The sequence below is a fragment of the Crinia signifera genome, chromosome 4, assembly GCF_055691185.1.
Source record: "Crinia signifera chromosome 4, ASM5569118v1, whole genome shotgun sequence".
NCBI classification, from domain to species: domain Eukaryota; kingdom Metazoa; phylum Chordata; class Amphibia; order Anura; family Myobatrachidae; genus Crinia; species Crinia signifera.
Genome location: NC_139220.1, coordinates 301,639,101 through 301,663,942, shown reverse-complemented (window position 1 = coordinate 301,663,942; position 24,842 = coordinate 301,639,101). Strand labels below are relative to the sequence as shown.

At 48.2% G+C, this 24,842-nt stretch overlaps 1 protein-coding gene across 2 annotated transcripts; it reads right to left on the bottom strand.

The window, feature by feature from the left end:
• Positions 1-535: 535 nt before the first annotated feature.
• On the bottom strand, positions 536-23,251 carry NACC1 (nucleus accumbens associated 1). 2 transcript variants are annotated; one of them, XM_083185289.1, is made up of 7 exons: positions 23,039-23,251; positions 22,549-22,729; positions 7,997-8,904; positions 7,490-7,684; positions 7,061-7,166; positions 5,760-5,857; positions 536-5,475 (listed from the first exon to the last, which is right to left on the bottom strand). In XM_083185289.1, exons 3-7 carry the CDS (start codon positions 8,853-8,855, stop codon positions 5,222-5,224), a joined length of 1,512 nt encoding a protein of 503 aa, XP_083041415.1. In that variant the 5' UTR covers positions 8,856-8,904; positions 22,549-22,729; positions 23,039-23,251; the 3' UTR covers positions 536-5,221. The 2 variants fall into 2 exon arrangements, with proteins under 2 accessions (XP_083041415.1, XP_083041416.1); XM_083185290.1 differs by having other exon boundaries at positions 7,490-7,663; positions 23,039-23,250.
• Between the last annotated feature and the right edge of the window lie 1,591 nt (positions 23,252-24,842).

Sequence of the window (24,842 nt, the reverse complement as noted above, 5' to 3'; positions counted from 1 at the left end):
GCATTGGAAATTCTTTTCCCCTCACAGAGCTGCATATAGTAGCACAATATAGCGCATAAAATATTCAACATTTCATTGTTACAACACATTAAAGGGCGACAGGGCAATTGTAAGCGATCAGGCATGTCCAAACTCTAGCTGTTCTAAAACTACAAGTGCCATCATGCTTTGCCAGTTTTGCTATTAGGGAATGCTGGGATGTGTAGTTTTACATCAGCTTGGACATGCCTGTACTAGATAACTTAGAAATGGAGCACGGATCGCTCTGTGTGTAGGCCCCTCAGCAACGGGCTGGATTTATACTGCATGCAGTATAAATCTAGTCACTGCTGGCTTCTCACCAGAGAACACCAGCCATGCCAGATCACTGAGCACACCTCGGCGGTGCATCACATGTGCTGAGTGATCTGTGCTACACTACATCGCTTAGCACGGAGGCCCCATCGGTATGCCACACAACAGATTGCAACAGTCAAGGTTAACCTCCCCCACACACACACACACACACACACACATATATATAAAAAGACAACACTTTTTCCTTTTTGTTAAAAACGTTTATTAATATCAGTTTTGATTTTTTTTCATTATTCAGTAATGTGCAATGCTCCTGTCTCACAGTTAAGGGAACACACAGCGATATCTTGGCACTTAAAATAGAGCAGAGGGGAGGGGACATGTTAAGGGAGCAGTTTAGAAACTTAAAAAAAAAAAAAACCTCCCCACCCACTGTGCTGTGCAGTGAACGGGGAGGAGGGTCTGTCAAGCAGCTGCGATTCACAATCAAGAATGTGCAATTAGTAAAGACCTTGTTATGGCGGAAGGAAAAAAAAATCTTTTTTGTTATGTTTCAGTTTCCATTTACGCTCTACAGTTATAAAAACAAAAACTAAATCACTGTTCATGGGTTGGGGAAGGGGGGGACGGGGGACATTTTCAAAAAGCATGCAGCCCTCCTCTCTGCTAATATATCATACTAAAGTTTACCAGTCTGTCTGTGAAGATACCTATTATATTGCCAGCTAACAAGGGAAGAGTCACTTTTTTCCTTCATCAAAAATCTGTATATTTTATAGGTTTGGTTAAAACACGGGAAATTCCATCCATGGCAGTTGTGCCATTTTATATGGGACAATATTGTTTAAGGGTGGATTAAAATGATGGTTGTAGTTCCCACTCTCAGCCTGCAGGTGGTGCTCTGGGATATTTTGTAAACTCAAGTTGTAGAACCATGAAAGCAATGTGGTTCCTGGCCGAATGAGGTTACAATACACCAGTCTGTACACACTGAACGATAGATCGGTCACCAACGCATTTAGAATGCATGCCGTCGACCGCTCAGTCGTCACATCTGGTGTGCAGCTGTCTACATAGCCAAGATGACCTGGACTATCTCAGGCATTCGGGGTATGCTTGAACATGTGGTTCCATAACCGTTAAACAGCCACACACTTTGTTGCCTGCCCACACATAAAAGCATACACAGCACCACCTACAGTCTGGAAGAGGTTACTACATTTTTTTTTTTTTTTACCAGAAATCATTGAAACAGAAGGCCTATAAAATATACGTTTACAATAGGTGAAATTTCCCTTTCTAATATGACTACGGTAGAAATGTGATATGATTATTATTTATGCTAAACATGTGACAAGGACAAAAAAAAAAAAGTGTATATACACACGTGCAACCATGCGCACCTCTGTATATACAGACACACAACGGATTCTCGAGGGCTGCCTCTTCAGTTCTCCATTCCCGCCCCGCTGCCTGCAAAAATATTATCAAATATTTACATCCCATTACAGCCTACTTACAGAGAATCTCTACGTGGGAAGAGAGGTCGCTATATACACACACTTATATGTACACACACACACACTCACAGGCAGATTGCTCAGACTCCGTGGCAGCCCTTGAATAAACTCAACAGTCTCTGCATTTATGTCGGGGCGTGGCGAGAGGCCCGATCCAATACCCCATTAGATAGTGTTCATTTGTATTGCACACAAATTTGGGATCATACACAATGCTGTAAACTTGGGAAGGGGGGGGGGGGGGAGGGAGATTATTTGGTCATCTCAAGTTGCCGAGTAATAGACCAAGTCACTCAGCGTCCACAGCTCCCAGTAAGGAGATCAGTGTAGTAACTTTTGGTTAGAATTGCAGTAATGTTGGTTTGTTAGGACAGTTTGGCTCGTCTAACCTAATTGGTACCGTACAGTTTCCTCTCTATCCCAGCTTTTCCTTTCTACCTATATACTACAGGCTTTATCGGCTCCCTACAGGATAGCTATACATATATTTACAAAATACACAGTCCTCACCCTCCTGGGCTGGGGGGGGGGGGGGATATTGCTCCCTACAAACTCTTGTATACAAGTGGGGGGAGTTAATCAGCGCCATCCCCCACTATACAGATTATTATGCCTGTAGATGTATTGCGTCTCTATAGGGTGATTTTGGAGAGGACCACAAAGCGGTGTTGCGCGAATTAATATTAAACGCATTCCCTATGTGTTCGGCTTCATGCACAATGACTGGCCAGATCCTATCTACAGTGGCCACCGATTGCTGATCAGGATGGGGCCGGGTTTCGGCATTCATAACACACCTTAGACCAGGCGTGTCCAAACTACAGCCCTCCAGCTGTTGTGGAATTACAAATCCCATCATGCCTTGCTACAGTTTTGCTATTTTGGAATGCTAAAACTATGGCAAGGCATGCTGGGATGTGTAGTTTCATAACAGCTGGAGGCCATAGTTTGGACATGCCCGCCTTAGACATAAGGGAAGAGACCTACAAGGCTGTGTGGCAGACCAATGCTCCACATAAGTAACAGCAGCTGACACTGCGTATGATGGGATAGAGGTGGTGAACACATCGATCTACTCTCCACCTGGGAACATTAATAGAAGTCACCTGACAACAGGGCCCGAGGCCTGTACCATTATGTTAGCCAACCTCTTGCATGTTAAAAAACCCAGGAGCTGCCTACACCCCCCTTGTGAAGCCATTGCTCACAACACACAGCTAATTGATTATGCCCTATAACTTGAGTGTTCATTCTATAACCCTGCACCTCCCAAAACCTGTGCAGTTCCACTTTCCTGCCCGGGAGGTCAACCTCTGCCGTGGTGCGTCTAGCAGTTTGGTCTGTATAGCTCTGCTGAAATACAGATCAGCCTGTGTTGGAAGCACAACAGCAGAGAGCGACGCCCCAGGCAGGAAAGAGGAACTGCCCAGGTTTTGAGATGTGCAGGTGCTAGAAAGAACACTAGCAGAGGGCCATATTATCACCCTACATGTCTGATCCAAACCCTGCAAACCGATTGCAGCCCCGAAACCATGTTTGCAGTACTCTCCACTCTGCTTACACCTCCACTAGAACCCAGATTATTGTGATCTCTTAATGCTAATCTACCACCCAGCAGGGTGAGAGAACTATTGGTCAGATATGGGGGGGGGGGCCATGTAGCTGGATGTATTATCATTAAACAGTCTGGTTTAATCAGCTGACTACTTCGGGGCTCATGTACCCAAATACCTAAGGTGCATAAAACGTACACCCATTTCACAGGATGAGCAGGTGGTGGCGCAGCCCTCCTACAGAACAATGCACGTCAGTCCCCTAAGGCCCGCCATCTGCGTAATGCAACGCTGCACAGCCCAGGGGCACACCATCAGGAGTCCCGAAACTAAAACTCCAACAGTTCATCGTTTAGTTTGCATCCCACTGTCTACAATAAAAGAGAATGGGTCATTCACATAGTGTGTGTATACACATACGCCGCTCCCCACAGTATATATATAACTACATACACGTTTGTGTGAAAATCACTAAAGTTACCTCTGTGCTTATGCAAATATAAAATCAGTAATGTGGTTATATGCATGTGTGTGTGAATAAATATTATATAGAATATATATACACACACACGGATATAACGGCATAAAAACATTGCTACGCTGTTTGTACATATATGTACACCCCTCACCCCCTTTCAAGCGGTCTGTATAGGAGTGAAGACGGATCAGGTCACCTCCGAGCCCAGTGTCACAGCCAGGAATGAGTGGAAGCGCCCTGCTCAGCAAATCTATCCGATTGGCACGGAAAAGGAGCCAATCAGGTGAGCCTGCTGCTCATACATTAGAAAAGCTGACCAACTGCTCGCATTTAAGCGGCCAGGCCTCTATATACACAACAGGACCTTACAAAGTGGTCATCTGCCTGTAGAGGCAGAACTTGTTCATTTAATGGAATCCATCGTTTAGTAGCCTAGAATACGGAATCACTGTTTATCAGTGGCAGTTAAACATAATCCCTAATTAAACGATGTGTAAACCCATCTCGCACTCAAGTGGAGGCTAGAAAGATCTGGTCCGGGGGTGCCGCAAATAAGCGAGTCTGATAATGTGCACGACTCGCCCTAGAGGGCGCCCATGAGGCCCCAGCACTGCATTACCATTTTGTGCAGTGACGTAACAGTCGCTAGGAGGCAGCCTATCAGATCACTAGTAACCAGTGACATCACCCAGGCAAGAGGCACTTCATTTGCCACCAGTTTCTGGTGAAGTCATACTTACAAGATGGCTACCCACACGCCTAGACCCCCCCCCCCCCAAACACTCATCCGCAGCACATTCTGTCTGCAGCCGCTAAATCTTCAAGCAACTTCCAATTCTTTAATGGGGTGTTTTTTTTAGGGATTTGGGGGGCTCATAAAACGTAGCAAAGTGTACTAAAAACAAAAGTCTCTCCCAAGGAAGCAGGGGCGCAGGAGTAGGGTCATCAGAGGGCCGGTAAGATGACAGAGTTTCTGCCCTGCACTTGTAAAACGATGCAGAGTATTCTATGTACAACTCTCAGCTCTATGACCATGACGTGCTGGATAATGATGCAGGGTATGTCTCTAAACACTGATAATGAACGCGCTATATAATGACACTGCGTATAACTGTATACTGGCGATGGGCATGTGGCGCAGTGTGTAAATGATACGGAGTACCTCATGCAGCTGTGTATAGTCATAATGAGTGCTTCCACGCCCCGTCCTCAGGCCGCGCAGCAGCGTACAGTCATACTTAGCACCACCTCCTGCGGCATACAGTTGATAGCCCACCTCCTGAGCGCCACGTTGTCCTTCCTCCCCCCCTCACTACAGACAGAGGGGGGGCAGGGGTATTTACATTTCTGGGGGGCGTGTGTCACACAAGGCATCAGGGCATCCCCTCGCCAGGCTCCCCATCAAAGCCTGTGCCGTGATCGCCACCGGTGGCGGCCCCCATCAGGTCGGGCTCCATTTTCCCGGTGTCGTTAATAAAAGACGTGTAGGCATCTCCCTCGGCCATCAGGAGCTTCAGTTTCGGAATCCAGCTCTTGCGCACCACGCGCCTGGCGTTCGTGCACATGTCTGCGGCGATGGCGTTCATCTCGCTTTCTTTGAAATTCGGGGCAAAATTCTGACAGTAGACTGAACGCAAGAAGATAAAAAAAAAAAAAAAAAAAAAAAAAACAGTTAATCTAAAGAAGTGACAATTATTTTGCGGTTGAAAAAGCAAAACGAAAGTTATCTATAATAAAGTAAATCCCTAAATAAAGACAAAAGCAACAAAACTATTTCTACAGCCTCTCACAATTCTCCACAATGTTGCTTTGTCCCAATCCATCCACATCCCACTGAGCCCGCCCCTGCCTCTGTTGCGGCCACAAATTCCATACCCACCGCTGCCCGTATTCCCAGCATGGGGCACTCACATTTCACCGCGTGCAGCACTCGGCTGTCCAAAGGCTTTCTGCTGGGGTCATTAGTGGAGGAGCGGATCCCGGTCCCGCAGCTGTTCGCTAAAGTGTTTCTGTGGCAAAGGGACATAAAGACACAAGTCCGTTACTTACTAATAAATATACATAGCAATCACTCTGATCCCCTATTCAGCGTTGTGACTCTACCCTCGCCTCACAATTATGTCTAAAAGGCCTAAAGGATGACATATATAGCGGTTAGTTAGGAACACACTCTAAAAGTGTCTCTAGCCCTCACCTTGCAGAACGCCCAAGTCAGAGAGTTAGCTATAAGCAGCACCTTCTCCATTACCGTACCAAATGCCCAGTGGTGTTGGTTGTAAATTGGGAGATATTCAATCTCCCGCTGCTATTCCCGACGGGGGAAATAGCGGTGGGGCCCTATTCAATGCTGTCTTTCCCACGACAGCATTGAACAGGGATCTCGGCAGAACGGCCCTGACTTACTTTGCCGTGGATTGTCTCGCTCCCAGCCGTATCTTGCGATCACTACCACTTTTCGGCTTTGGCAGACGGGACATTGAATCCCGCCTGCCGATTTCACATTGAGCCGGCCGAGAACAGGACAGGGTCACGGCTGTTGGGCCAGCCCGACAGTCGTGACCCTGGATTGCATATCCCCCTAAGCCCTATTGGGGATGGGCATTTGCAGAAGGTTGCACACAGATAGGACAGGGGGCTTTAAATACAAAATATAACATGTATAAGTAGGCCAAGGTGACCTATGTAGTATCCCAAGTTTGCTGCACATAGGAAACGGTTACAAACGGGAGAATGCAGTCCAGCTCCTCGTCAGCTGATCTGAAGCTCATTTGGGGGACTTTGATGGAACGAGGATTGCTACTATATGGCGTATGTTCGATGGAAACACAATCACTTTTATAATCATTACGGTGACAGATATAAACAAACATTTCCTAGGACAGCATATTACAAAGTACAAAAAACCCGTGCGATAGACAACCAGTTGGATATTATAGATTTGCTTAATATTTGTTAATGGGCCATAGGCAATTCGACCGGCAGTTACCCAGCAAACTCTGCAGACAGCAGCTCCTCATGGCTGGGAGACACAATCTGCGGGCTATAATGTCACCCTACTGAATGGAGGACTTTGGGGTTCCCCAAAGTCATAATGTACATTGAGTCACATCTGTCTAAATGCAGCCAATCTTACACAGTCTATGTATAATGTCTAGGATACAAAGGAAACGCAGCGGCCCCTTTAACATGAGATTTAACCCTTGGCGTCTCACCTGTCAAAGAAAGATGCCAGCAACCGGCGCAGCAAGACCTTATGGCGAGTCCCGGCACTGATATGACAGTTCATCAGCTGGGCGCGAGTGATGAACACGTTGGTTCCTGAAAGATTAGGTACAGGGGTGTTAGCAACGTACAGCCACCAATAGGAATGATGGAAACAACGATTGGTCCGTCCTGCTCTTTGCTGGTGTCGGGCTGTTAAATTAAACATACGGGGAGAGATGTACTAAGGCTTTGAAAAGTGATAAAACGGGGAGTGATAATGGACCAGCCAATCGGCTCATAACTGTTCTTTTTCAAAACCAGCAAGTGTGGCAGTTAGGGGCTGATTGGCTGGTGGTTTATCACTTTCCAAGCTTTGTACATCTGGCCCAAGGTGAACCAACCCCCCTCCCCCCCCCCCCCCAATGGGGTAAACATACCTGTCACTAGTTCTATCTTCTCAGCGGGGTCCCCTTCTTCGTACAGTTTTGGGTGACAGCGGTTCCCGATCTGACTGATGAGTTCTGCGGGAAGGGTGGCCAGGTCCTGCTTGACACGGACACGGTTCCTGGAGTCTGAGAAGACTGGGTCTGGTAGGGCTTCAACCTTCTCAGCTGGAGAAGTCAAAGAATATTCTAATGACAAGAGCACAGGTATGCATTATATGTCACAAAGCCGAGAGAGGCCGGAGAACACTCTCGCTGCGACTGACGCTCTCCATCCCGCACGGAAACCCGCACATACTGCAGCACACTGACATTACACTGTTACGTCTCTATGGCCCTCTGTGGCCGCGGTGCTTACATTCATAAACGCAAAATACATTCTACATCTGTGCGGGTCTCTTATTATGGCACTTGTTCCCATTCATTCCATGGCAAGCAGCTGTCATACTCGTACAACCACACTCAGTCTTACACACATACTGTGGACACACAGGGCCTCACCGGCTTGGTTGACGTTCATCATGCTGTACATTGTATACATATTGCAGATCTGACGGTATTGCTCCTCTGTTCCGTCCTCAGTGACCTCCTCCTCTTCATCCTCCTCATTGTGGTATGAGCCAGGGCTGTCGCTTGTATATGCACTGGATGTTCCTGGGCTTGTCCTCTCTGACCCCAATGGAGCCACGGCCCCAGATGGCCCTCCTGCCGCTGGCTGGGAAAACCGCGGTACCTTTCTACTTGCTCCTCCGGCCTCTTTCTGTCCCCCATCCCAGAGCCTCTTGGCCACTGGAGTGCACTGCACGGCCTCAGACTCCTGGCTCTCGGTCTTCACCCTGGCTGCTCGGGAGTTGGAGTAGGAAGACGATGAAGACAAAGTGGCCACTGCGGTGGCTGCTGCTGCGACCGCTGCGGTTGCAGCTGGGCTTGGTGGCTCGGAGCTTGGAGCTTCTTCAGGGTGGAGACCCTGGGAGTCACAGCTGGGAGAGCTCACCTTCAGGAAGAACTCTGTCCCTTTCTCCATGATCTCCTGAATCTGCAGAAAGCCGGCTGTATACATGAGCAGAAACTGGTCTCCTACGTTCATGCTGAGCCGCCCGGTGTAACAGAAGCTCAAGATCTGCTGGAAGGACTGTGGCTGGACAGATCCGGGCAGCTCCACCACTGGATTCTTGCTGCTGTGGAACAGGTCTCTGAAATAGGAGCTGCTGGCCGCCAGGACAGCCCGGTGGGCTTTGAATTGGTGTCCGCGTACCACCACGGAGACGTCGCAGTATAGTCCCTGGAGGCGCTGTTCATTGAGGCACTCCAGGATACTGTTCCCAAAGTTGGGGATCTCCATCTGGAGAGTCTGGGACATGATGGGAACTGAAGGGGGCAGATAGTGGTGGGAGGGGAGGGTACAGAGGCTGTGGATTATAAAAAAAAAAAAAAGAAAATACATGTTAATGATTTCAGTTTAATTTACTTCGGAATGCCAGATTCATTTAGAATATGGACAGAGATCTCAGCGATAATGAGCCAGATGATGGAGATTATCCTGAGATAGATATCACCTGACTAAACCAAAATAACTCCTCTTGAATACATTTATTTAAAATCAGTCCCTTTCTACCTACAGATTGAGCTTTCCTCAGCTAGCCTTCTCTGGGTAGCCATGGCTCAAGTCCGACAGCTCTGGCTCACTTAATCCTATTAAATGGCTAGATAAGGATGGCTCTAATCTGTATGTATGGGTTATATGGTCCTGGATCTTGCTTAGTAGTCAGTAATCCCAATGTATCTACCCTAAAAATACAGAACAGCAAACACGTATAGTATAATGTTACAGAGAATGAGGGATTACATTGAAGGAAATATTTTAGACTAAAAATAATACAAACATGAAAACGTAATTTTCAGAGAAAGGCACATACACAAAAAAAAAAAATCAAACAAAGGAGTTAAGCACTGGATAGGTCATTGGCATTAAACATTTTGAATACAAACAATAGTTTAGATGCCTTTTCTGTTCCCTGTCTATTTCGGAGCTTCGAATGAGTTAAACCAAAAGAAGTAAAGATTATTTGTACACTAGCTGAAGATGATTCAGCAGTCAGAAATTGTTCAATAATGGGAAATACATCAGGATTAACGAATGTTGGGAGTAGAAGCTTGATGATAAGCAGATTTAGCACCTCTCTTATCTGAATCACCTCCCTATATTTCTGCTGTGTGTGTGATTTACTGCATTGGTCCAGCTTGCTTAGATAAAGACCGCAAGCAACAAGAATTTGGACCAGGGATTCCCTTACAATAGGCTTTGTTTTAAGATGTCAAGGAGTTGTGTCTGCAGTCACAACATATAAAAAAAAAAAAACAGTGGTTTATAAAAAAAAAAAAAAAGTTTTTAACCATAGTTTAAGGTGGCGACAGCGGCCTCCGTCAGAATGGGCCGAGTGTGCATCTCATGCGTGCGCCCCCCCTTGTGGTGGCTGGCAAACTGCAGCAGATGGCAATTCTGTTACCAGGAGCAGCTCTAATAAGACCTGAACCTACACTGAGCTGAGTTTCAAACCCTCAGCTATGCCAGACTGCGAAATCCATTGCATCTGGTCCAAGTGAAAAGAAAAAGCAGGAAACCTCTGCACCAGGTGATGTAAAACCTCCAAAACAAAGCCTGGACTGAAACAGGCATGACGTAAACCACGAGGTCAGAAAAACCTTTAGCCTTAACAATTATGACCTTAGGAGTGACTGTTAGAGACAATCAAAGTAAATAGAGGTGAGGAACATCTACTAGTTCCCATCCATCCACTGTGAAAGACCTCCAAATGGAACTACCATTACCAGGAGAAAGGTTTGCTTGATGAGCAGGTCCAATTCCAATGATGGCATCTGAGATTAAAGGCACTGTGGAGGCAGGGGCATTTTGTAACACACAACACACAATCCAGCTGGTGTCTCTGATCATTTATGTCATTTACTGTACTTTAATTCTGCATCTGGATGGCCCAGCAGCCACTGAACCAAGGGGTATGGTATAACTTACCGACAGTCGGAATTCTGACAGTTGTTTCTCCGATATTAGAATCCCGACTGTCAGGAGCCCGAGAGGGGGGCCAGCGCATTCAAGCCCCTTGGCAGGCTCGCTGCGCTCACCACCTATTGTATTCTTAATCTCGGGGGTCATGGACCCCCAAGAGGGGAAATAGCATGTGTAAGTCAGGATTCCTGATATCGGAGAAACAAATCCTGACTGGTTCGGGCATCGGATTTGTCAGCTTGTCAGAGATTCCTCCTTTTTTTTTTTTTGCTAGCCTGATTTATTTTGTTAGGGAGTTCCTGGCTCGGTTGTATTGTGCTCAGCAACGGTGACAGAGCACAATACGACCGAGCCAGGAACTCCCTAACAAAAGATATCAGGCTAGCAAAAAAGCGGTTCTCTGGCAAGCTAAGTGTTCCCGCTAGGCTGTTTTAGCGGGGCACTGTGCCCTGCCCGATTTTTAAAGGGCAAAATGCGCCCTGCCCCTCTAGCAGCGCCCCACTAAAACAGCCTGGTGCCTGCCCGACTGCTTGCACGGGGAAGCCCAGCGCCGCCTTAGATGGTGATGCCTGGCGCTTCCCCGGCATCCCAACACCTTCGCCCCTGTAGTGACGGCATCTTCGGCGGGGCCGGGCCCACCCCCTGTAGTGACGGCGGTGGCCGGGCCGCCCCCTTTAGTGACGGCGGCGGTCCGGCCCGCCCCCTTTTGTGACGTTTGTGGCCCGGGCACGCCCCTTTTGTGACGTCGGCGTACCGGGACCGCCCACAAATGTGACGTTGGCGGGCCCGGCCCGCCCGGCCCCCCGGGGCCCTGCCCGACCAAAACCCTAGAGTGAACACTACAAGCTGACAAATGGCCTGTCCACTAATGACCCTGTATCTGTGTAGAAAGGAATGCAATCTATAACCAGCTAAAACAAATCACCCAAACCCAACGCCATGTACCAAGACCTAGCTGATGAGCTGACCAACTTCTATTGCAGGTTTGAAAAAGTAGTCCACTGTGAACCAAACCATACCCTCTGTGCTGCCCCAAATGTCAACAGGCAACTCCAGGTTACCCAAGTAGAGGTGGAGGAGATGTTTAAGAGGACCACACCAAGGAAAGCACCAGATCCTGACGGGGTGTCACCATCTGCCTTGAGAGTATGCGCAGTTCAACTTGCCTAGTGTTCATTCTAGCACCAACTTTGAAAACCCATGCAGTTCCACTTCCCTGCCTGGGGTGTCACTGTCTGCTGTGGTGCTTCTAGCACTTGTCTGGTTTGCATATCAGTGCTGATATACAGACCACACTGTGTTAGAAGCACTACAGCAGACAGCAACACCCCAGGCAGGGAAGAGGAACTGCATGGGTTTTCAAAGTTGGCGGGGGCTAGAATGAACACTATTGCCCCCATATTCACCAGGATCTTCAACAAATCACTGGAGCTATGCAAGGTTCCCTCCTGCCTCAAAAGCTCCACTAGTGTTCTGGTCCCCAAGAAATAAATTATTACAAATCTGAATGACTACCAGCCGATAGCTCTGACGACTGTGATCATAAAAAAATATTTGAGTGCCTGGTACTGAACCACCTGAAAGCTGTGACTGGCCACAAGCTAGACCCCCTCCAGTTCACCTACCGATCTAATCGATGAGTTGAGGACGCAGTCAAACTGGGCCTGCACTACATATTGCAGCACCTGGATATGCCTGGTACCTATGCAAGGGTCCTGTTTGTTGACTTCAGCTCGGCTTTTAACACAATCATCCCCAACATCCTCCACCCCAAACTACTCCGCCTAGGAGTCCCTGAAGCTACGTATTCTTGGATTGTGGACTTTCTGACTGATAGAAAACAAGTTGTGAAAGCTGTGGAATTCACCTCCCAAGTGCGGTCCATCCGCACAGGAGCCCCCCAGGGCTGTGTACTCTCACCCCTACTCTTCTCCCTGTACATTTGATTTTTATAAAAGTACTTGGATCAGCGCTCTCTCTAAATTCTTGTTTTTACTTTAGGAAGAAGGCTGTTGGTGTTCCTCCGCTAACAATTGCTGACAGTGTGGTGTCGCTAGTGGACTCCTTCAAGTTCCTAGGAACCACAATCTCCCGGGACCTTAAATGGGGGCCCAACACAGATACTATTGTTGGAAAAGCGCAGCAGAGGCTATACCTTCTAGGCAACTGAGGAAGTTCAACATCCCACAGAAGCGTCTGCTCCTCTTCTACTCCCGAATTGTGGAGTCTGTACTGTGCTCCTCAATACTGGTCTGGTACGGCTCCGCCAGCGAGAGAGACAAAGAGACAGACTTCAAAAGGTAGTCAGAACTGCGGAGAAGATAAATCGGGACGGACCTTCCCTCTGTCCAGGACCTGTACCTGTCCAGAGCAAAAAAGCGGACAACGAAGATAGTCAAGGACCAACTACACCCTGGCCATGGCTTGTTTAACCTGCTGCCAACAGGCAGACGCTACAGGCATATTCCCACCAGAAGCCTAAGAAGTTTCTTTCCTCAAGCGGTTCACCTGTTGACACGTGAACTCAAACACCTCACTGTCTAGTCGCGCCATAACCCTTTGCACATAATCTAACACTGTGTCCCCTCGGAATAACTTTCTATATGACTGTAAATGTTCCCCCAACTGTTTGTAATGTTTATACCAGTGGTTCCCAATTTTTTTTGAATCACGGCACCCTAGAGCATCAAAATATTTTCAAGGCACCCCTAGGCCAAATTCTTATCGAGAAATTCAGAAAAACAAATATTAAATGAAGTGCATTGTGTTTATATGTCACAGTTATATATTGCCATAAATATTATGATTGGCAGCCACAAGCACTGGTTCTGCCTGGTACATTGGCCATAAATAATATGAATTGATCTTGGTCCACAAACCCAAGGCACCTCTGCTAGTGTCCTGAGGCACCCCAGGGAGCCTAGGCACACAGTTTGGGAACCACTGGTTTATACTGTATGCTGTTTACTTGTTACCCACCTGGCTGCTGCACAGCAAACCGAAAACAAATTCCTAGTATATGCAAGCACACCTGGCCAATAAAGCTGATTCTGATGACTCGCTGACAAAGTGTTGAAAACCCCTATAAGCATCGGTATTTTTACCAAGAGCACCATGTAGCAAGATCTGAAGGCCAATGGCCGCCCCAAGCCTGGTAACATCCAATGTCATTATTACTGATCAGCCTCAAATAGGCAGGTGACTCCTTGTCCCCTCAGTCATTAGCCTTTTGGAGACAGTCCGAACACTTAGGGGGTAATTTAATAAGATGGATGTTGCTACGGGCAACCAATTAATTATATTATCTTCTAGAAGGTGCTAAATAAATATGAAGTAAAATCGGATTGGTTGTTGTGGGCAAAATCCCATCTCAATAGAACTCCCATCTTCGTAAATTAACCCCTAAAGCTCTGTACACACCGGGCAATTTCAGGGCTATTTCTAAGCGATCTGACTCTATTGCATGGAAAGTAAGCGCACATCACACTGTATGTACACCCCATAGTGCCGGCGATGCACAGTCCCGCGCGTTGCCATTGCCTGTCTAGATTTGGAGTGCATGCAGTCCAAATCTAGTCATATCGTGATGAGAACACGCAGCCGGCATCGCCAGTGATGTGTGCTGAGCGAACCGTGTTTAAGCACGCCGCTCAGCACGGGGCTCCCGGCGCCCCTCCAGCCCAGGAATAACAACAAATATAACTGCCTAAAAAAAAAAAAAAAAAAAGGTAGAATCTTAAAACACCTCATGCAAAAAGTGGACATCTGTCTGTGAGCCAACAGTGACATCACTAGCCCTCAAGGTGGAGGAAACACTTGTCAAATAGAAGACACAGAAAGATCATCTACCGGGAAGAAGTCAGATTAAGAATACAGCCATGAGCCCTCAAAGTCCAGGCCGTCTCCAGAATCCGCAGTGAGGCCAGTAAATCTATCCATCAGATCGTCCACGGTCATCTCTAGCCCAGAGAAGGGAAGCAGTAACTGCCATGTTTGTGACCTCATCCTGCACTTTGCCAAAAACTGACAAGAACAGAGGGCAAAACAGAGGAGGCACCGGTGACCGGCCCAGATTGGCACATGGAAGTGTCCTTCATTTCCATAGGTGCCCTTTGCCCGCTGTTGGCGACCATTACGACAGGGTCCACATTATGCTGGGGTATTTCAGAATATGAACAGTCTGGGGGATTAAAGGCTTCTCTCCGGGCAAAAGGCCTTGTTTTGTCTCCTTGAAGCTGGTAATGGAAAAAGTCCCAAGGTGAGAAACGCCAGATCTATCCGAACTAAAGCTGGGTACACACTATCTGATATTGATGAATGATATACACAACAATGATATTGATAAATGATATATCCTCATGCATCACCACAGTGTGTGTATAGACCTTACATATAAGTCTTTTGCAGAATCAAACCTGGTTCTAGAAGAAAGCAGATAGGCCCCCAACAGAAGAGTATGAGAAGAGTTGACCTTGTCAGAGCCTTTATCGCAGCCTTTAGCCCTTGCTATGATTGCATACGACACATATGCGAACCACCCAAGTCTAACTCACTCTGCACCTGTTACATCTGCCCTACCCTACCAGCAGCGCGGCGTGGCTTTGTCCATCTGCAAAAATTGCAGACTTGCTTACAGGGCTGAATCAGGCCACACTGCAGCTAGCAGATCACCCGCCTGAACAGCAAAGTGTGTAATCTCCAATTCTTTGCTGTGTGTGCCTGACCGCATGGTCAATACAGGTGACTGGGGTTTTATATTATACAAAAACCCCATAAAACCCCAATCTTGCTGTGTCTGAAAACGAACCTTCCTTCCCTGTATCAGTGGTAGCATGTCTTTCAGAGCCCCGGCACCCCCCTCCTTCAATCTACCCCTTAATCTCACTACACAAGAGCCACAGAAAGGGTAAACATGGACTGTTTACAGGGACACAATCACTAGAACCGGTGTGTGTGTGTATATGCCAACCCCTGCCCCTCCCCAGCCAACGTCTGTATAAACAGAGGCTCCCGGAGCTGGGCCTTCCATGTACAGGCAGACAATCTTACACAGTGGTGTCAAACTCATGGCCCTCTAGCGGTTGTGGAACTAAACATCCCAGCATGCCCTGCCACAGATTTTATACAATGGATTGCTAAAACGCTGGCAGGGCATGCTGGAGGGCCATGAGTTTGACACCACTGATCTTAACGGTCCAGTATTCTAGGTGAGATTCTGTTTCAGCAATGCACAATATGAACAGATCAAGGTCATAACCTTATATGATCCAGATCGGAATCCCCCAATAACTTTACATTTCTACTGCTAAATATATTGCAACGGTTTATGAGGGTCAAATATGCCAGGACGGGTTACTGCGCACAGCACATGGTACCTGCAGCAAACCTGCCGCTAGTTACAGATACACTTTATAATACATCGATGGTGTTATGCGGGACTGAAGACTCGGAACAAAGGGTTTAGCTGGAAAAGGGATTTAGAAATCGGTGCACCACAGCTAATATACAGCAAATTACACATAAGTACTCCTCATAGTAATGGTCAGTCATCCCAGTGTGTATGCTATTCTCTACCATTACCATGTAGCAGTGCTCTTAGTGGTGACTCTGAAGACATATCCCTCATCTCCCTTAAGCGCAGCCAGCAATAACTCAGGTCATTGCTCGTGAGCGAGCAGCAATCCAGGGTTCTTGCGCAGTCTGAAAGGGGACAGCTGTAATAATTTGACTCGGCATTTCAACTCAGGTAGCGACCCAGGTTGAGCACGCAGTGCAGTGGGAACTGGTAAGCTTGGTCGACACGGGACCCAACTGCTGCCAGAAGAGTGAATCCAGACCCTCAAAAGGATGCTCAAGCCAGAATACAGTCAGCCAGCATCCTGATCGTTGAGGATGCACGGTGCGCTACCGTGTGTCCGGGGAAGGATATAGGGCAGGCATGCCCAAAGTCAGGCCCGGGGGCCAATTGCGGCCCGTGCTGTCATTTCAAGTGGCCCGCAGCCTCCAGCTGGAAGCCGGCAGAGCATCAGATGTGGGAAGCATAGCACAGGACAGTAAAGGTGGGGCCCCGGTGAGCGTGCCTTTACCTTGCTGTCTGCTGCACTGAGGAGGTGCCGGCCACCACAGTCAGATGTGATTGGCGTCCTACCCCTGCTGCTGCAATCGTATATCACCCTACTCCACAATCACAGTGACAGCAGTGTTTGGGGAGGGGGGCAGCAAGGGGGAAGCTTGCTCCCATAACATGCAGAGCGGAGGAGGGCAGCAGTGGGAGCCCAAGCATTTCCTGTCCTTGCAGTGCCTGCTTTGCCTCTCTGTCCTCTGGATCACACAAGGGGCTGGGAAACATACAGAGAAGGGAGGGGGCAGAGTGGGGGACATACAGTGAAGGAAGGTCAGGCTGGGGGACATACAGTGATGGCCATTCAGAGAAGGGGGAGCAGGGGCAGGCTGGGGGACATACAGTGAACGGGGGAAGAGTGGGGTACATAGTGAATGGGAGTCATACAGTGAATGGGAGTCATACAGTGAATGGGAGTCATACAGTGAATGGGAGTCATACAGTGAATGGGAGTCATACAGTGAAGGAGGGTCAGGCTTGGGGACATACAATGAATGGAGGCACTGATGGACATTAAGAGAAGGGGGCAGGCTGTGGGACAGAGTGAATGGGTGCAGAGTGGGGAACATACAGTGAAGGAGGGGCAGGCTGGGGACATAGAGTGAATGGGGGCAGGCTGGGGGACATACAGTGAATGGGGGCAGGCTGGGGGACATACAGTGAATGGGGGCAGGCTGGGGGACATACAGTGAAGGGGCAGGCTGGGGACATAGAGTGAATGGGGGCAGAGTGGGGGACCATTCTGATGTGATGATTCAAAGAATGTCAGGCTGAATGGTCGGCCCCCACATTTTCACCTCACCAAATCTGGCCCTCGTAGCAAAAAGTTTGGACACCCCTGGTATAGGGGTTAGGTTTAGGCACTAGTGGGGGGACTTAGGGTTAGGCTGCAGAGAGGAGGAGTTAAGTTTAGGCACTTACTAGGAGGGTTAGGGTTAAGCTGCAGGGCAGGGCAGTTCGGTTGGGCAGCGGAATACAGAGGTTAGGTTTAGGCACTAGCGGGGAGGGATACAGTCAGGCTGCCGGAGGGTTAGGACAATTACGAAGTCCCTGTCGGGGTTCTCTGTATCAGGACACCGGGGTCAGTAATTTGACCGCTGGCACAAGGAGGTTAGGGCACTAAGTGTCCTAAGAGGGCGCCTAGGGAAGAGTAGGTTTGCTTAAGCTGCAGTTTAGATAATTTGGGTGTCAAACCCAAATAAGATAGAAATATAAAAAGAAGGGGTGTAAAACCACTATATCTAAAAACAGGTGTGATAAAATATTGACCAAATTTAATTAAGTAAAAAATAGTGAACCCTTTAAAAAGCAATCATATAGATTTGCATAATGCCAACATAAAAACAGCTGTTACCAAGAAAAATTTCAGGAGCCTGGATATAATCACCCAGAGTCCAGATGGATTTCTGTCTCGTGTCCATTCCTATGGTGCTTTCCTTACTATGTCCCAAATATTGGAGGCCGATCTTTCAATAACAAGGACTTTATGGGGGAGACTGCGCTCTTCTGCCGGGGGAACACCTGCTGGTATGGTATGGGGTTCCACTTTGGTCTTTACCACTTGGACTCTGAACCTGTCTTTACCATGTGTGACCGGACCAGCTTCCCTGCTAACCCATTAGCCATCTACTTTGGGACTCTAATCAGCCAGCACGCAAAGTGGAACCCCATACCCTAAGGTCTCACATCTGTGCCCACACGTCTAAACCATTTGCAAATGTACCAGCCATTGTGCCATCTTTACTTGAATGATAATTCCACATGCTGTAGAGTTCTATACACACACTGACACACAACTGATCTAAAGCCCCATACACACTGTGAGATATTGGATATTGGTTAAGCAGGAGACAAACTGGGAGATTTTGGATAACCTTCTAGGCAATTTTGATTATCTAGTCAAAATCTCGCACCAAAATCTCTCCATGTGTACAGCCCTTTACATGACTTGTATGTTCCTGACTCCTGTGTCACACTAGTATTCTTCCTGACCGACACTGCAGCACTTGTGGTCCCTTATAACAAGCTCTGGTGACAACCATACATAGAGCAGCTCCCAGGACAAAGCTCCCCAGGGCTATAAAGCTCCCTGAGGGCACAGCTCTTAATGTTAGAATCTGGGTCACACAGGATGCATTTAAGTATCAATAACCAGCAACTACAGCAGCCTAGCACAGGAATGGGCAGAGCCACGGTGAGAATGAGCACCACACAACGTCTTATTATAATCACCTAAGCCCTGTAACAGACCCTATGACAGTGTTCAGTCCTAATGGATTATCCTGTAACAATCACAATTATATATGTAACTGACCTGAAGACATATCAGGATATACACAGCATAACCACTTTCTCTGTAGCCAAGCCTTTGTTGTCTTATCAAACACGTTATACTCTGGGTTATAAAGAATTGTCAGGAGGGGAGGGTTCAGGAGACAGGGAATAGGGAGACTCACTAAACCGCTTATATTAAATATGCCACATAATACAACCTCTATATCCAGAGTGGTATGGGATCTAATGGGGGCTAGGATGCATGTCATACCCTAAACAGGGGATATACATAATAGAGTACTTTGATTGGGGTGCATATGGCATGTAACTGGATACCTTATATATTATATTAGGGGGGTAAGGGGCAGTGTCTAGAGTACATTAGGGGTCATGTTGCGTTCCTTGTACAGGTATGGGTCCGTGTACAGTATTGTAAAGGGGGGGTGGGCGGATAACAATATCCTGTACAGTATGTTATACCCCTTTTACACTGCCACAAAAAAACGGGTCAGCGGTGGTGTAAATGGGTCAACCCGTGTCTATTTACACAGGACTTCTACCCAGGTCCTGATCTGGTTTGAACACAGCTAGTACCTGGGTAGAGGTCATACCGCAGCATAAATGGTGCAATCGCTGATCCGACCTGGCTTGGATCCGTGTTCCAAATACCGGGTTGGATTCGGGATTTTTGGTGTATATGGGGTATTATACCACTTTTTGGACCCGCCAGTTTCCTTTTATATCGGCGTCTGCATAGTACCACAGACCGGAGCGGAGGCAGGACGCCGCAGTCTGGAGGTTGGGGCTCCCTGGGTCGGATGACCCGGGTTACCCATTTACACGGCCCCTGACTCCAGGGAAGTCCCGTATCCGACTCTGGACGTTTGCCGGGTCGAACACCTGGGGAACAGGACCCGGGTTATGTTTTTTTACCCCTTTTACACCAAGCCCGGACTGGAGCGGCAATAACCCGGGTCGAGGCACTAGTGTCAAAGGGGTACAAGAGGATAAGGGGTGGGTTGGGCAAGTTTATTGTATAATGGGGGTAAGGGCAGTGAACTGTATTAGGGGGTAAGGGTCATGTACAGTATATTAAGGGTAGGGACCTGTGAGATGCATTAGGGGGGCTGGTAAGGTACAGTGCCCTGTGAGGTACATTGGGTGGGCTGCTAAGGTACAGTGCCCTGTGAGGTACATTGGGGGGGCTGCTAAGGTACAGTGCCCTGTGAGGTACATTGGGGGGGCTGCTAAGGTACAGTGCCCTGTGAGGTACATTGAAGGGGCTGCTAAGGTACAGTGCCCTGTGAGGTACATTGGGGGGGCTGCTAAGGTACAGTGCCCTGTGAGGTACATTGGGGGGGCTGCTAAGGTACAGTGCCCTGTGAGGTACATTGAAGGGGCTGCTAAGGTACAGTGCCCTGTGAGGTACATTGGGGGGGCTGCTAAGGTACAGTGCCCTGTGAGGTACATTGGGGGGGCTGCTAAGGTACAGTGCCCTGTGAGGTACATTGGGGGGCTGCTAAGGTACAGTGCCCTGTGAGGTACATTAGGGGGGCTGCTTATGGGCAGCGCCCTGCAAGCTACATTAGGGTGCTGCTAAGGAGCAGTGCCCTGTGAGGTACATTAGTGGAGCTGCTAAGGAACAGTGCCCTGTAAGCTACATTACGGGGGCTGCTAAGGCACAGTGCCCTATAAGGTACATTAAGGCTGCATTACGGGGGCTGCTAAGGCACAGTGCCCTGTGAGGTACATTAGGTGGGCTGCTAAGGCACAGTGCCCTGTGAGGTACATTAGGTGGGCTGCTGAGGCACAGTGCCCTATAAGGTACATTAGGGGGGCTGCTAAGGCGCAATGCCTTGTGAGGTACATTAGGAGGGCTGCTAAGGCACTGTGCCCTGTGAGGTACATTAGCAGGTACAGGCCCCTTACAATTTACTAAGGGGTATATGGGGCAGTGCCCTGTACAATACATTAGGTCAGTGGTTCCCAAACTTTTTCAATCACGGCACCCTACAGTATCAGAATATTGTTAACGGCACCCCATAGGCAAAAAGTTTGTTAAGGAGAATTTCAGACAAAAATATTAAATGAAATAAGTTGTGATTAATTTTATCCTTAGGTCCCGTTACGTGGTGAGGAACAGGATTCACTTCTGATTACCCACATATTTTATAATACACAAGCACTGATTTTTCCTATTTCATTGACCATAAATAATTGAATTAGTTCAGGACCACCAACCTGAGGCACCCCTGCAACTGCTCCGAGGCACCCCAGGGAGCCTAGGTGCACAGTCTGGGAACAACTGCATTAGGTGGTAAGCAGCCTTGTAAATTATATTAGGGGGATATGGGGCAGTGACATGTAGAGTATATTGGAGGGGGGGGGGGGGGGGTAGTGCCTGCATGGGCTGTCTCAAGTATATAAGGGGGTTATATGGGTCAATTCACTGCTCGGTATATTAGTCCTGTAGAGTATATAAAGGGTTTAGGTTTTTCACAGGGCCGTACTTTGTAAAAAGTATATTAGGGGCCCTGTAGAGTATATTGGGGGGGGGGGCATGGGTCAGTGCCCTCTATGGTACATTAAGAGGCGAGGCGCCGTGTAGAGGATATATGGGGGGGGGGGGGGGGGGCATGGGGCTGTGCCCCTCTATGGTACATTAAGAGGCGAAGGGCGGTGTAGAGTATATATATTTTTTTGGGGGGGGGGGCATGGGGCAGTGCCCTCTATGGTACATTAGGAGGCCAGGGCCCGTGTAGAGTATAGGGGGGGGGGGGGGGTACTTGACTTGTAAAGTATGCTATAAGGCAGCACCCTGTATAATATACTAGGCGGTGAGGGGCACTGTAGAGTATATTAGGGGGCGATATGGAGCAATCGCCTGTACAATACATTAGGAGGTGAGGGGCCTTGTAGAGTATATTGGGGAGATCTAGGGCAGTGTCCTGTATGGTACATTAGAGGCATGGGGCAATGACCTGTAGGTATATTAGGGGGAGATGAACCCTGTAGAGAATATTAGGTGGGAATATGGGGCATGGCCCTGTATGGTATGTTAGTGGGATAGGGGCCCTGTAGCGTATATTAAGGGGGCTCTATTGCAGAGCCCTGTGCTGTATACTAGGGGCCCTGTAGAGTATATCACGGGGAATATGGGGCAGTGCCCTGTACGGTACAGGCTGTGTAGAGTGTTTTGGGGGATATGAGACAGTAGCCTGTACTGTATATTAGGGGCTGAGGGGAATGTAAAGTATATACAGGAAGAATACGAGACAGTGGCCTGTACTGTATACTAGGGGGAGAGGAGCCCTGTAGAATATATTAGGAGGGTTGAGGATATGAGGCAGTGCTCTGTATGGTATATAAGATTGAGAGGGGCCCTGTAAAGTATATGTTGGGGAGATATGGGGCAGTGCTCTGTATGGTATATTAGGGGGAGAGGGGCCCTGTGGAGAATATAAGGGGGTGGGGCAGTGTCCACTACCGTCTATTAGGGGAAGAGGGGTCCTGTAGAGTACATTGGGCGGTCTCGGTACACAGAGCCCAGGACTCCTGGGGGGAAGGGATAAGTACAGATACGGGGCATTAGATCACTCCTGTCCCCGCACGGAGTAAAGGGCAGTCACCTACCCGGTGTTCGGTCCTCCTGCTCTCACCGCGGTCCGCTCCCCCCGGTTACCGCTTCCGGTGCTCGGGTCTCAGCGTCTCCAGGAGCAGCAGCGGCCATTCATCGCCAGCAAGGGGAGAGCCAGCAAACGCCGATAACCCACAGTCAGGGGGAGTCGAAGAGCGCCGATCGCACTGAGCCAGACTGGGGAGAGATAGGCAAGACAGTTTTAGCGGAGTGCCGAAAACAACGAGCCAGACTGCGGGAAGGGTAAACTAGCAGAGCGCCGATATGAATGAGGCCGACTGTGCAGTGATGAATATAGATAAGGCCGGCGATAAGAGCGCGACATGAGCGGGGATCAGAGCGGATCGATGAGTTGAAAGAGAAACAAATGGTGCGGGGTACACGGAACGGCTATTTATTTACGGCCAAGCTATAGGAATGGCGGCCACGTCCTGCGGCTAGCTCTCGGATGTAAGAGGGGAGAGGCGCGAAGAGGCCACCACCTACCGCGCTCTGTCCCCGCCGAAGGGAGGATCAGACGGACCGAAGCTCGGCAGACGGTGCTCGGAGACCCAGACTATGGGTTACATAGGCAGGGGAGATAGAACGATCGTCGAACCATCGACCAGACAGACTGCAAGGAAGCTTAACGGAGCGCCGAGCGGGGCCAGCTCAGGACCCGCACTGGAAGGGAAAGCGGACGGCAGAGATCATCGAGCAGACTACAGTCCAAAGAGGAAAGCGGAGTGTCGAGCAATAGAGCAGACAATGAGCAAGATAGACAGGGCCGCTAATCCATTGCAGAGCCATGGAGCAGACACCCAGGAGAGAGAAATAGAGTATCGAGCTGCTAAGAATAGACAGAAAGGGAATGCAAACAAAGGCGTGAGCAGCCGACTGCCGATCGATGGCTCTGCACTGCAGACAGCAGGAACACTCCTATAGGGAATGTGCAGAATGATGCAGATTTCACATAGAGGAAGCATTGGTGCATATACTGGCTATCTTGGTATTAATATACAGACTTTAGTACAATAAATACATGGTGGTTTACTACTTATATCCTGTTGCAGTGAACCTATTGTGTGTGTTGGACCTTCCCTTATGTCTGCTCTGCTGCTGCCTTCCCTCCTTTCCTGCTTGTATCATGCTTTATTTTAAATAAACAACATACATAAATAAATACACTTAATATTAATGATGCAAGCTTGAAATACTCTATCACTGCTGTAGGGCGTATATATATATATTATATATATATATATACTTTAGGTGACATCGATCATAAACTATCGATAAATTCTACTCATCGATGGTTTATGGCATCCAAATATTTGCCTACTTTCCCAACTGTGCAGGTGACTCCTGGATTAGGGGGGTTGCTGTAATCCGGGGAGGGCAAGCAGGTCTGTGCAAGGGCACTTACCTGCCTGCAAGGTAGGTGGGGACATGGTACAATGGACATGAGTCGAATCTTCAAACCCCATTTATCACAATGAACACCCACCGCATCTTTTATTTATATCTCCTGGAGAGTAGGCAAGCATGGTTTAGTCATAGTCTACCATCTAACATGTATTATATTTATTGTACTATAATATTATAGTATAACATTAGCTACACATACCATTTCTCATATGAAAGGCATCCAATGCATTTATACTTGTGATTAAATATCACTAGTGCTCTGTATATTGTTGGTGCACAAAAACAAGCAAGCAAAAAATATTAATTTCAAATAGGTCACCCATAAATCATTTTTTTTTAAATGACGCCTAATTGTTATAACTCTGTGTCTGTTATAATCCCATGTCGCCCAATCATGTCCATGTCCTCAGATTGTAGCTGTCATTTCTCTATTGAATTCTAGAGAACGACAGGCAGTGGGCATCTACATTTTAAACGAATGGTCTGCTTCATTAGCATACAGACATACTGTAGGGGTAATTCAGACCTGATCGCACTGCCGTGAATTTTGTTATGGCGGCTGATTATCGAAAGATTGCGCATGCATAGGGCCCATAGTATGCATGCACAAGGCCGTCCTGGGATGAAAGCCTGCTACTTTTGTTGATCGCTGGTCATGATTGACAGGAAGTAGGCATTTGGGGGTGGTAACCCGACGTTTCATGGTAGGGCCGAGAAAAACCTCTAAGCGCGCCAGAAAAAAATGCTGGGAGTAACAGGGAAAACACAGGTGTACCCAAGCGTTTTAGGGGAGGGTCTGCAATGTCAGCTCCAGGATGGATATGCCTGTTTTCACTGCAGCCACCAAGCAAGGGGATCCGGGCCACAGATCGACCGGGTTTAG